A 12,891-nucleotide genomic window follows, 5' to 3' on the forward strand; every position below is an offset into this window, starting at 1 on the left:
GTTCAGAACCAAGCAGCAAATTTTGGAAGAGTTTATATTTAGGAGTTTGTGGTTCAGCTTTTAATCATATAATGTTAAATCTGTTTCTTTTGTCTCATTTGTGTCTTTTCATCTTATTTTGTGTCTCACTGCAAAAATCTGTTCACAAAAGAGGACTTGTTTAGAGGGCATAAACCTGGAGCCGGCGTGCTCCTTGCAGAGGGGACCCTCCTCTCTGTCCACACAGGGGTCTTGCGTCAAGGTCGGGCCCCACGCTGCTCTCTGCCAGGGCTTGGCCTGTGGCCCCCGGCCCGCGCTCACGGCTTCAGTGGACCGGGGGTCTGCACCCCCACTGACACCATTTAACACATATGTGTGAGCGCTGCACACGTGCTCCCCCACCCTCGAGTCTGGTGCCTCGCGGGGCTTCCAGGAAAAATGTGTTTGATGCGGGCCTCTGCACTCGCAGTGATTATAGCTTTAGCTGCACAACCCCCCCTCCGCCCCGTCTCCCTCCCTTGTTTGAAGAACTATTGAAGAAGAACAGGAGGAGATCGATTTTGAGGAAATTAAATTTTCTTCGGCAGAAGGATGATGTGGGAGCAGGGGATCAGGGGCTTGAGCTGCGTGGCTGGTCCGGTTTCTCGGGGCAGGGGTGCAGGCTGGGGGGCAGCATGCTTTGCTGACGTCTCCCTCTTCCTGTCCCACAGCCGCAGACAGCAAAGTGGTGACCTGCGCCGCTGTGTGGAGGATGCCCTTGGAGCTGGAGCCCGGCGGCCAGGACTCCCCCGAGGATGCTGCAAGCCCCGCACACGCCCTGGAGCTGCTCTGTCACCTGGAGCCTGCGGCCCGCGGCAGCACTGCCTGGTAGGCCTCGCCCCGTGTCCCCCTGCAGAGGCCACTCTGTGCAGAGGGGACGCCAGCAGCTTGCCTTCGCTCTGTTTAGTGCCAGTTGTTCTCCAGATGACGCATCTCCAAGGGCCCTGCTGTACACACTCTGAGCGGAGCTGTGTCCCGGGCCTCTCCCGCTAACATCAGTCCTGCTGGTACCTGCTGGAGGACGGTCGGGCGCCGGCCAGCCCTGAAGCACTCCAGTGCTTTCTGCCTCACAAGTGCACGTCTACCCAGCCATCCTGTGCGTAAACTGACCTGTCGCCTTGGGCCGAAGGCTTGTGCTGTCACCTTCTGGGGACCCTGTGGACGCCCCTGCGCGGGTCACGCTGTGTCCCAAGCCCTTGGAGGCTGTGTCCCGAATTTATTTCCCCAAACATCCCACGCAGGGTCAGGACAGAGAGACGCCACCACCTCCCTCAGGCTCCCTGGCGTGTGGCTGCCCGTGTCCGTGGTGACGGGGTGGCTGTGCCTCTGGGGTGACACACAGACCGACCTCAGAACACGCCCAGCTCTCCCCTCAAGAAGCCATGTCTCCTAGACGCGACTGAGGGAACGTGCCCTTGTGATGAGTGTGCATGTTACAACAGGAGTTGTTGTCCTTGATACAGTAGCACTCCCGAGTGTGCGTGTGCATGCACAGTCCCTTCTCAGCCACCCCCGCCAATTAAACGCATCTAGTCCAGCAGGTGACTATTAGGCACCTGTTGCACACCCTGCCTTGCTCCAGGGTGATGGGGCTGGGGACCTGTCCTCCAGGAGTCAGGCTGTCTCTGGGGGGACGTGTTGTCAACATCTACCCGAGACCCAGGCGGGCAGGCGGGGCGCAGGCTGCAGTCATGAGCCCTGTGCATGGGCCTCAAGGGAAGAGACACTCATGAATTGGCGAGGGGGTCTCTGAGGAGGTGACGTCTGGAGCTGGGGCTGATCCTGGTTTCCACCGTCTCCCCATCTGGGGGTGGGAGGCCTGTCAGCCTAGGGGTGGGGGAGGGGTGTCAGCGCGTACTAGGCCGCGCAGGTCTCTCCTGCCCAGGGGATGAGCCGACTGTGCAGCAGAGGTGTGAGGGCCTGTCCTGTCCTCCAAGGCAGAGCCGCCCTGCACCCCACACGGAGCTGTTTGGAGGTGCGTCTCAGACGGCAGCCCCGTCAACAGCCCCATCTCCCCAGGAAGTGTTTGCACGTGTGTGTGTGGTCCTGCTCGAGGAGGACCCAGGGGGATGGACAGCCCGTGGACGCATCCTCGTGGAAGCACCTCTGGGTCTGCAGCCTTGGGCTGCTGTGAGCTGACTCTGAACAGTCTGTGAGCACCCGCGTCTCTGCTCCCCTGCCCAGCACCCAGGGGCAGCTGCTGGCCGGGCAGCGCTGCGTCAGCATTGTGGAGGCAGGGGCTGCGCCTGGGGTGTGTGTGGGCCCCGTCTCGGTGCCCTCGCTGGCACGTGGGGCGGCTGCACCTTCTCTGAAGTGTCTTCAGTCCAGTCAGTTTCCTCCTAACACACAAACTTGAGTCTGGAGAGCTGTGGGGGTGAGGGATGCTGCTGGTGGTCACATGCGGCAGGCGGTGGTTCTGTTCCCGTGTTTTCTCTTCTGACTTGTTATCTGTGCTGAGAGCTGATCTCAGAGTGGGGCTCCCAGCCGTCCTGACCGTCAGCCACTGCTGCCCGTGGGGGCGTCCAGGAGCACTGCACAGTCCCAGGGCCTCAGAGCGTGTCTCTGTTCACTGGCCGAGGCGTGGGCTCCTGTCATCAGGGCCACTGAGCTTGTTCTGTCCCAAGCAGCCGAGACTCTGGGCGGACGGCCCCCATGTCTCCACCGCAACAGTCATGGTTGGGCAGTGCCTGGCGGCTGATGCTCGTGTCCTGAGGCCCCTCCAGGGACTGGCCAGAGCTGAGGGGGTACATTCTAGAGGGCCTGTGACTCTGTGTGCTTGGTGGGCATATGCTGCTACATGGGGGACCGAGTGCTGACGTGTTGCATGTGGGCCTGGTTTCTTGTGCTCACCTGTCCCAGGTGGTGGTAGGGTGACTGGAAAGTCACCAGTTTCTCTAGAGCAGGTCTCCATTCCTGCAAAGGAGGTGACGTTTCTGGTTGTGGCGGGGCCCCTGGATTTGTGGTATTGTCTGTAAGTGAGGAAGTGAAGGGGCTGGTGTAACGTGCCCCCCAGACCCTTTGGGGCCTGACTCCTGCCCATGGGGACACAGGTCCTGACGTCGCCTGGAGGACTGCCTGGGGACCTGCAGCCCTAGTCTCCCGTGGGCTCACTGTTGCCTCCTCAGAGAGGCTCTTCCTAATGGTTCTCTCCAGATGACCCCTGCTCACCCCCACTCAGGCCTTTCTGTCGTTTTGCACGATTTCATCTTTTGTCGCAGCCGTCGCTGCTCCCTGGCGCTCCACTGTGCTCATACTTGCGTGGCTTTCTGTGTAGGCTGAGTTGCTTTCATGGAGGGGACCTCAGCACCAAGGACAGCGCCTGGTGCGCAGCTGCTCGGGTGCTGTGGGAGGGGGGCGGATTCAGCACCAAGGACAGCGCCTGGTGCTGTGGGGAGAGAGGGAGCGAATTGGGGCCACAGTGACGACGCTGAGTCCTGATTTGGCCCTGGGGGGCAGGGTTTACGCACATCACCTCTTGAGTTTCTCACAGCGACCCCATAAGTGGGAACCACCACAGACCCACCGAGTTTCCCGGGCTCCTGCAGCCCACCTGTTCTCTGTTCACCCCAGTGTCTCTTGCAGCCTCGTGAGGGGGAGGTGTTTGGGAACACGGCAGGCAAGAGCAGGAAGGGGTGGTGGTCTCCTTCGCCGGCTCCCATGAGGTCTTGGCAGTATCACGGTCGCCATTGGCTGGAGCGCTGAGTAGCCTCCACGGGTGACTCGGCCCTGCGTCTCCTCCCAATGCTGGAGAGGCTCTCGGGCTGCTGAGAGGGTGCACTTCCGCTGCGGGCCCGTCCCCCCGCCGACCCGGGGAGCAGAGTCCAGGTGGTGGGAGCAGGGCTGCTTCCCAGGTGATGTACAGGGGGCAGGCACACAGATCATGGGGTCCCGTGGGTGGTGAGCATCTGCTTAAAGGAGGCGTCACTGAGATCAGAGCCCAGCAGCTTTGGGGATGGAATACGGTTATGACAGTTGGCTGCAGCCCCCTTCCCATGCACCCTGCTTCTCCCTTGAGTGGAGGGGCCGAGACGGCTGGGGAGCCTCACCCCAGGGTCATGCTGGGTCTCCCTCAGGTCCTCCCAGATGCTCCTGGCCGTCGATGGGGGACCACTGGCCTTTTCTTTCTGTGCCAGCTTTTAGGGGAAGTTCCCTCTTCAGTGTAGGTGGAGGTAAATGTCACACTGACATGCCAGCCCGGCTGAGGGGTCGGGGATCCCGGAAGGTGGTGTCCACGTTACTGGCCTCATAGGAGGAGGAGAAAGGCGGGTGTTGGGGTTGAGCGTGGAGGCAAACACAAGAAGAGAAGCTTGGGCATGTCCCTGAGCACTTGCGGTGGCTTGGCCAGAAGAAGGGATGGGGCCTCACCTCTGGTTTTGTGGCTCTCGTTTCAGTCCACGTAATGGAGGGGTTTGCTTTGGTTCAGGTGAATGTTACACACAGTGAATTCTAAGCCATCCTTAATATCTTCCAAAGCTGTCCCAGAGGATAAGTAGAGAAGATGTTTGAAGTTTTCAGAAAGCTGATGGTGTGACTCTGCTGTCAGTGAGGGTGGAAAGGTCTCTGTGGTTACGACAGCATCATCATGGGAGACTTAGTGGGTTTTTATAAGATCCGCGTGTGTGCTTCCTCTCTCACCCCACCTGGAGTCCTTAGGTGTAAAGCTTATGAACTGGAGCTGAGAAGTTGCTCTCCTGCTGGAGTGGTCTCTGAGCTTTGAGAGAAGCCTGGAAAGATGCCTGTGTGTGTGTATTAAGTCACTTCAGTCGTGTCCGACTCTGTGGCCCCATGGACTGTAGCCCACCAGGCTCCTCTGTCCATGGGGTTCTCCAGTCAGGAATACTCACACGGGTTGCCATGCCGCCCTCCAGGGGATTTCCTGGCTGAGGGACTGAACCTGAGTCTCTGTGTCTCCTGCATCGGCAGCAGTTCTTCACCACTAGCGCCCCTGGGAAGCCTCACGGCCCTTACTTTGTACAGGGAAGAACAGTTGGTGATCTCACAGGGCAGCGTAAAGACGCCCTCCCCTTTCCCTGTGGCCAACGTCTCCACGTCAAACGGGATGGTTGTCAGAGCCACCCTGCGGGAGGAGGACAGGACAGGAGCCCCAGGGGGTGGTGTCCATCGGCTCCATGTCCACCCTGTGTTGTGATGGGGCCTCAGACAAGCCCACCCAGGGGGCTTCTGGGGAGGGCAGGTCTTCCCACCTGCACACCGTCCGTGGCTGGACTCTCAGTGTGAGGGTGTCTTTCTGTTGAGCCCTGCACGTGGGTGATGGACCAGTAAGTCTGTGCAGGCAAGCGGCGTTAGAATAAACACAGACCTTCAATAAGTAACTCACTGGTGCCCAGAGCCACACACCCCTCTGTTCTCAGGAAGGGGTCCCTGGCTGGGCATACATCTTCATGTCACTACAAGTGTCCACATGTCACAGCAACAGGAAACCTCGCATCCATAGATTTGATCAAAGGGGTCTTCCTGACTTAATGGTGTAACTCTTAAAGTGGTCTTTTTTGAAAAAAAATCTTTATAGCATTTATGAAAAGCTAACTTACATTCTGTTGTGAATTTTTGAGCAGGAAGAATTCATCAGGTTGCCAAATCTGTGTATTTTAAAGAGAGATATATAAATTGAGGAAATAATGTATTACATTCTTCTTGTAAAAGGTTTTCAAAACTTGGCTGGTAACCACTGATACAGTCACTAATGACTTAATAGATGTGTTTCTTATTGAAGGTTTTCCCGTTTTCAGTAAAGTAACAAACAGGAGGGTTTCGGAGCACCACTGGAGCAGTGGTCCTCGCCTAGCTCTCGTGCGCTCTGTCTTCAGCTCCGTGGCACGTGGTAACTGCTGTCTCACGTGTCTCGTATTCGGTGGTCTCTATCCTTCTAGCAGCTGTGCTGGCCCGACAGCCCTCCTGCCTGCCAGAAGGGGCTTCAGGGGGTAGGTTGGAGAGGTAAATGATGTGGACTAAAAGTAATCGTAGCTCAGCTGGTAATGAATCTGCCTGCAGTGCAGGAGACCCATGTTCAATCCTTGGGTCAGGAAGATCCCCTGGAGAAGGAAAGGGCAACCCACTGCAGTATTCTTGCCTGGAGAACCCCACAGACAGAGGAGCCTGGCGGGCTTCAGTCCGTGGGGTCGCAAGAGTTAGACACGACTTAGCGACTAAACCGCCACCAAAGTAATCTTCCACGGAGGTCGTTTTAAGAGTTTCTCAGCGTCCACAGAGTGTCCTTAGCCCAGGCGTCGAAACCTAGCGTGTGAGTCACTCATTTTGGAACCACTTGTCTGAGGAAGAGAAGTGTGTTTTGTTTGATCACGTGCGGCCGGCCTGTGAGATCAGGACCCTTGCTCCTGCTATCCTGGCCTTGTTAACTGCACAGAGAGCTTTTGTTTCTCTCGCTTGGGTTCATTTGCAGAGACGGCCCTTCCTCGTGTTTCTCTCTCAGTGATAATGAGGGGGTGCAGTGTACGTACATTAGGTGGTGCTGTCTGGCTCCTGACTTGTTAATACAGTTTTACGCCGCTCACATCTATGGAGAGAGAGTGAAAAAGCAGAAATATGGGTGACTTTTATGAACAAAGAAATAAATGCCCTAGTTTGGAGCAGCAAGTGTGGCAGAAACTCTGGGTCATTTTCCTATGTTTATAGCGCTGGTTCCCTGGTGATGATGCGTGATGCAGTAGAATTTCCTTTTTTATTGCACTTCGCATGCCCTGCTTATTCCCGCCTTTCTCGATCACAGGGCTTGCTCCCTGTAAACCCACCGCACGTACTGTCAGATGTGTCACCCCCGGGTGGACAGTAAACAGCAACTGTGCTCAGCGGCTGGGCCCGAGTGAGAGGGGGCGTCTCCTCTGGGGACAGTCCTGTCTGTGTGCACCTCAGGCCCGCTCTTTTTTAGCAAGGACCCCGATCGCCTGGCCATGCCAACTGTCTGGAGACGGACGCACACACACCCTGGGTTTGTTGCTTCCATGGGGGCAGAAGTTGTAGGACAAAAGGGAGACGCCTGGGAGGAGCACAGTGGGAAGGTGGGGGCTGGGAGCCGGGTGAGGCTGGCAGGAGGAGCGCAGTGGGAAGGTGGGGGCCGGGAGCCAGGTGAGGCTGGCAGGAGGAGCGCAGTGGGAGGGTGGGGGCCGGGAGCCGGGTGAGGTTGGCAGGAGGAGGCGAGGGTGGGGGGCGTGTTTCCTCAGTTGTGACCGTGCGGGACGGTCCACACGTCAGGACCGCGGTCGCCCTGCTCAGTGGCTTGAAAAGTGCACTCGTTTTACCTTCTGATCCTCAGTCCTGGTTTTCCTTGATGCGCCTTTGAGTCGCCCCCTCTGTGTGTGCTCCTGTGGGGTTTGGTTTCTTTTTATAGTTTTCAATAGTGAGCTGCCCCGAGTCACCCATCATGTCAGGTTTGGCAGACACAGGTCCCAACCACAGCCTCCCCCAAACATGCCGGGTGCCGGCCCCTTTCCCGTCTGTTTGGGGCCTCTCTCCAGGCCCTGTGTGGGAGCCGGGGCTGTGGCAGCAGTGAGAACGTGTCCCAGACCTGGATCGGCATGTCTCCCTGTCCTTCCGTGCCCTCCCCGAGGCCTCACATCTGGGTTAGACAGAGCCCAGGTTTCCAGCGCACGGGCTCTTTCCCCCTCCCAGGACAGTTGGTGGCTTTCTCCTTAGTCTCGTCTCTTTCACAGGAAGTTAACAAACTGTTATTGACGTGATTCATGTCGGTTTTCTGAGGTACCTGTGTTTTCCTTCTGCTTTTCTACTTTGGGCATCTCTGGTCATGCAGATGGGCTGCCCAGGGGGCACAGCGGTAAAGAATCCGCCTGCAATGTGGGAAACTCTGGTTCAACCCCTGGGTGGGGAAGGTCCCCTGGAGAAAAGAATGGCTACTCACTCCAGTCTTCTTGCCTGGAGAGTCCCATGGACAGAGGAGCCTGGCGGGCTGCAGTTCATGGGGTCACACAGATTTGGACCTGACTGAGTGACCGAGCAGCAGGCACTGTTGTGATAAAAGTCGTAACAGCTCATTGACAGTCTTGAGGGGTCGTACTAGGGAGGTGCCCCCGGTCGGTCAGTATCGTGTTCTGTGTGGAAGAGAAGCCGTGAGGGTCTCCATCAGTGTCTGCAGTGGTCACGTGTGGGAGGATGTGAAATGAAGCTCTCTTCGTAAGCTCGGAAGAATTTCATTAGGGAAGACAGAAATCCCTGTGGTCACACTGAAAAATTCTCAGCCTCTTCATGGTTTTATCGCGCGGGCGATATGATTTTTATCTTGTTGGTTGTTCAGATACGCATTCGTCAGTTAAGACGGCTTTGGCTGCAGGTGACAGGAAACCCTGGCTCACGTGGGCTGAGACAGAAGGACGTGGTCTGCCATCTCGGGCCTGGCGGGTGACCAGGGCTCTCAGCTTTGCCCTCCCAGGAGGGGGCAGTGGAAGATGTGGGCACCACCCACCTGGGCCCCTTCAGACCCAGCCCCCAGCAGGCCGCCCAGCATCTCAGCGGCCAGGGTCTGTCAGCTGTCTGTGCCTCAGGTCCTGGGAGAAGGCGTCAGCAGTGCCTCAGCTCAGGCGCCCTGATGAAACCTACGGCTGGACTGCTCACAGTTCCCGGGGCTGGAGAGCTGGCGTCAGGGTGTGGGCAGGTCAGGGGCTGAGCGGGCTCTTTTCCCAACTGGCAGGTGGCCGCTGTTCACCAGACAGTAAGAGAGAGATGGAGACGCAGAGAGAAACGGAGACGCAGAGCGAGACGGAGACACGGAGAGAGAGACGGAGACGGAGAGAGAGACGGAGACGCAGAGCGAGACGGAGACGCGGAGATGCAGACGCGGAGAGAGACGGAGACGCGGAGAGAGATGGGGACGGAGAGACGCAGACGCAGAGACGGAGACGCAGAGAGAGACGCGGAGATGGAGAGAGACGGAGAGGCGGAGAGAGATGGAGACACGGGGAGAGACGGGGACGCAGAGAGAGACAGAGACGCAGACGCGGAGAGAGACGGAGACAGAGAGAGAGACGGAGACGGAGAGAGAGATGGGGAGATGGAGAGAGACGCAGATGTGGAGAAAGAGAGAGAGAGATAGAGACCGAGACGCAGAGAGAGACGGAGACACAGAGAGAGACAGAGACACAGGGAGAGACGGAGACGCAGAGAGAGACAGAGATGGGGAGAGGGAGACGAGGACGCGGAGAGAGACGGAGAGAGAGGCAGAGAGAGAGAGACGGAGACACAGGGAGAGACGGAGACGCAGAGACAGAGACGGAGACGCAGAGACAGAGATGGAGACGCAGAGAGAGACGGAGAGAGAGGTGGAGATACAGAGGCGGAGACGTATAGGAAGAGAGAAGTAGAGAGACAGAGACATATGCACACAGAGACAGGGAGCCTGGGAACTGGTGTCAGTCCACACCAGGGCACTTACCCCATCACAGGGGCCCATCCTCCCGACCTCAGTGAACCCTGGGGAGGGATGTGGGCACTCGGGCCTCAGGAGCATGGTAGCTGCGCCGGGTCACTGCCCCAGGTCACGCTGCCTCCCCCTGCTGACGGGGGCTGGGCCGGGCCTAGCTGAGGGCCATGTGTCCGAGCTCCGGGCCTCGGGGTGGGCACCTCCTAACTCTGGGCTCCCTCCTTCCCGCAGCGTCGCCTGGGAGCCCGCAGGAGACGGGAAGAGGGTCATCTCGCTGGCCGACAATCACATCCTGCTGTGGGACTTGCAGGAAAGCTCCAGCCAGGCCGTGGTGAGTAACTCAAGCCACGAGGTTTCTGTCCTCTGTCTTCCTGATTAGACCCTTCAGGCGAGTTCAGAATACACTCCTCGGTTCATACATGTTTAGAATCTTGACACTGATTTTGAAATCACTAAGAAACGGACTGGATCATTGTCAGTCAGATGACTGACTGACTGTCTCTTTCGGGCAAAAAGATTCCGATTCTGGTCTCAGGGCCGGGTGCAAGTATGACAAGGAACCTGGATGTTGACAAAACTCTCCCCTTTGGCTGTAATTTGCCCTGAATCGTGGTCTTCTGTTTCAAGTGTGAATCTTTTTAACGAAGGGTTTCCAACATGTATTTGGTTAAATACATGCTCCTCCTTTCAGAGAGGAGCATTCATGACACAAAGGTTTCCTGGTCGTGAAAATAACTGTTGACCGTGACCCGCTGGCCCGTCAGCATCTCAGGGTGTGGCTGTCGGGCGCGTCCGCCTTTCCGTCTGGGTGGCCATGGCCGTCGTCCTGCCCTGTCAGGCGCCCGTGTGTCCCCTGAGGTCTTGCCCTGCGGCTCGGGGGCAGCTCTGCTACAGGGTCCCGACCAGAAGGCGGCGTCTCCCCCGACGGCCCGTTCACCCCCAGACCTGCTCAGTATTACGCGCCAGGCTTCTTGGGAACCAATCTGGCTTTCACATACTCTTCACCTCAAAGAGTGTGTCTTTTAGAGACTAAATATTCTACCCATTGGTAGGTATTTTTTCATATATGATTCCTTAAAATGTCCTCTTATCAAATGTCTTGTTTGACATAGATTCATAATTTCAGTGCATTTGTTTGTCAAAGCTGCAACTCTGGAGAGGTGAAGCACTTTGACACGACAACGGCTCTAATGCCCCCCACGCCTGGGGCCCCGCTGACAACGCCTCTAACGCCCCCCATGCCTGGGGCCCCGCTGCCGCCCCCCGGCGTGTGAGAGGCGCGCCTCCGGGAGACCCGTTCAGGGGCCATGTTCGCCTTCTGTCCGTCCGTGCCTGGGACGCGTGCTCAGCTCTCTTGCCCCACGTCTTCCCTTCTGGGTTGAGGTCGCATGTGTAGTGATGGGTCATTATCGACACACGGCCTAGAAGTCAGACTCGTCCCAGTGTGGAGTGACCTGTCCACATACAGAAACCGCACGACCGGAAGGACTTCTCACAGGCTTCAGTGGGAAGTTAGGAGTCAGCTGGTTTCCCCAGCACGGTCATAATCCTTCAGGAAAGCACTGTCTTTATTAAAATTAAGAAAAAAATAAGACGTCTCTTTATCCTGGAGCAGAAAGCAGATTTCACCCAAACTGAGGCCCAGCGGGAACCTGAGGGGAGCTGGCTCCCGGCGTGGCCCTGTGGGCCCCGAGTCCAGGTCGACGCCTCCACAGTCCCCCCATCCCTCCGCCTTCCAGGGTACTTGGCAGGGCATCCAGACCAGAGTCCAGGGTGCCCCCTCCTGCTCCCTGCCCCCGCCTGCGCTCAGGGGGCTGGCTGTTCCCTGAGACCACCCTTGAGCCCAGAAAGGGACATGGCTGTCCTGTGAGGGTGCTGGGCCTCACGGCAGCGCTGGGCAGGACGCCAGCCCTGGTCCGGGGATGCGCGGAGTGACCGAGCGGCCACCGCCCCCCGGCAGGCGACGCCTGGGGGGGTGTTAGGAGTCCACTGCTCTGGGGCCCCCACTTTGTGGGCCTGTTCAGTCATCAAAGTGTGAACAGCTCTTCAGACCCTCCATCGTCTCAAAATGCTTTTACGGTAGGGTGATTAATCTGTAACTGATTTTCTGCAGGGACCAATTTCGTTTCTCTCCCCCTTTTTTATCTGCTGTCAGCAGTTCTGTCGATACCACTTTGCGACCCCGGGGCTGGAGTATTTAATACCAAAACCTTCCTATCGATTCCAGCCATCTTCACACCCAGCTCCTCAATTTTTGTCCTTATTGTTTGAGGATATTGCCTTCTGCGGTGAATCTAATCTTATGCTCACTGCATCATTACCTTTTGCAATTAAATCGGAGGCTCTCTGCCATTTGTAATCATTAGCAGAGCCCCAGGGAGGCCTGGAGGGGGTGCTCCATGGGTACTGGGACCCCAAGGTGGTGCCCGCTGATTTGGGTCTGCGCGTGCTCACGCCCGGGTTCTAGGGCTTTCCCCGGCTGTGGGAAGAACTAGCTTCCGCAGGGCGGAAGGGCGGCTGGCGTCACCTGCATACAGGCCTGAGGGCCGGTGCCCAGGGGAGCACTTCCTGGGAGGAAGAGAACAGGCTTCAAGGACATGGTGTGCTTCCAGAAACCTCTAGTGCAGGTTTAAAACATGCTGTAGGAGGCCGCAGCCCACGCCGATGGGGAGTCGCTCCCCGCAGCCCTGCCTGCTGTGCCCACGCCCAAGGCCAGCTCACTGCCCAGGGCCAGAGGCTCAGGGTGCAGCCCAGGCTCCCCGCCTCCTCGCCCACGACCCCCCTTCCCTCAGCTTCCTGGGCTCCGCGTGTGGCCAGCGGGGAGGAGGGCCGGCTCCCGGAGCCCCCAGGTTAAAAGTGGAAGGCACAGAGAGCCCGTCTCTCCAGCACCTTGCTCGTGGCTCGTCAATGGGACAGAAACACCTGTTATCTTCTCGCCCATCTCGGCCAAAGACCTTAAATCCGCCCTCACAGCCTTCCCTGTTTGGAGTCTGTTTGGAGATCACACCGCGTCGGTGGGTGTCAGACACAGTTTCTGTCCACGAGGAGGGGCTGGCTTTTGGTGCCACAGAGGGAAGCCCTTCTCGCTCTTCTTCCTACCGTATCAGTCCTGCTTGAAATGAACCGCAGACACGTCGAAAATGACCTCGGGCTCCTCACCTTTGCTGGCACCTGCTGCTGTGCGTGCATTTCCGAAACATGGGGACTCTGGTTTCCAGGAGGCTGCTCTCAAAACCTGTGGAGCCAGAGCGCTCCTGGGGGGCAGAGTCCTTCACGGGTGTGGGAGCTACCAGCCTTGCTGGGTCTCAGGCCGTCGTGGGCCGGGGCGTGGCACGCAGCGGGTAGCCCTCCTGCCCTGTGACCCCGGGGCGGGGGTGGGGGCGGTGGGACCCTTTCTTCCCCCTTCTGAAGGCAGCGATGGGCCTGGGGTGTCCTGCCGAGTTGTGTTCCCAAGACAGTCCTGA

General features: G+C 58.0%; 1 protein-coding gene across 9 annotated transcripts in view; it reads left to right on the top strand.

The window, feature by feature from the left end:
* The window catches only part of EIPR1 (EARP complex and GARP complex interacting protein 1), a 76,247-nt gene that overhangs the window by 40,751 nt on the left and 22,605 nt on the right, over window positions 1–12,891 (top strand). For all 9 annotated transcript variants that reach the window (XM_061426742.1, XM_061426741.1, XM_061426747.1 and 6 more), the window contains 2 exons: window positions 690–846; window positions 9,659–9,758. In XM_061426742.1, coding sequence (XP_061282726.1) covers window positions 690–846; window positions 9,659–9,758 — 257 coding nt within the window. The remainder of the gene's footprint in view (window positions 1–689; window positions 847–9,658; window positions 9,759–12,891) is intronic.

The sequence above is a fragment of the Bos javanicus genome, chromosome 8, assembly GCF_032452875.1.
Source record: "Bos javanicus breed banteng chromosome 8, ARS-OSU_banteng_1.0, whole genome shotgun sequence".
Classification (NCBI taxonomy): domain Eukaryota; kingdom Metazoa; phylum Chordata; class Mammalia; order Artiodactyla; family Bovidae; genus Bos; species Bos javanicus.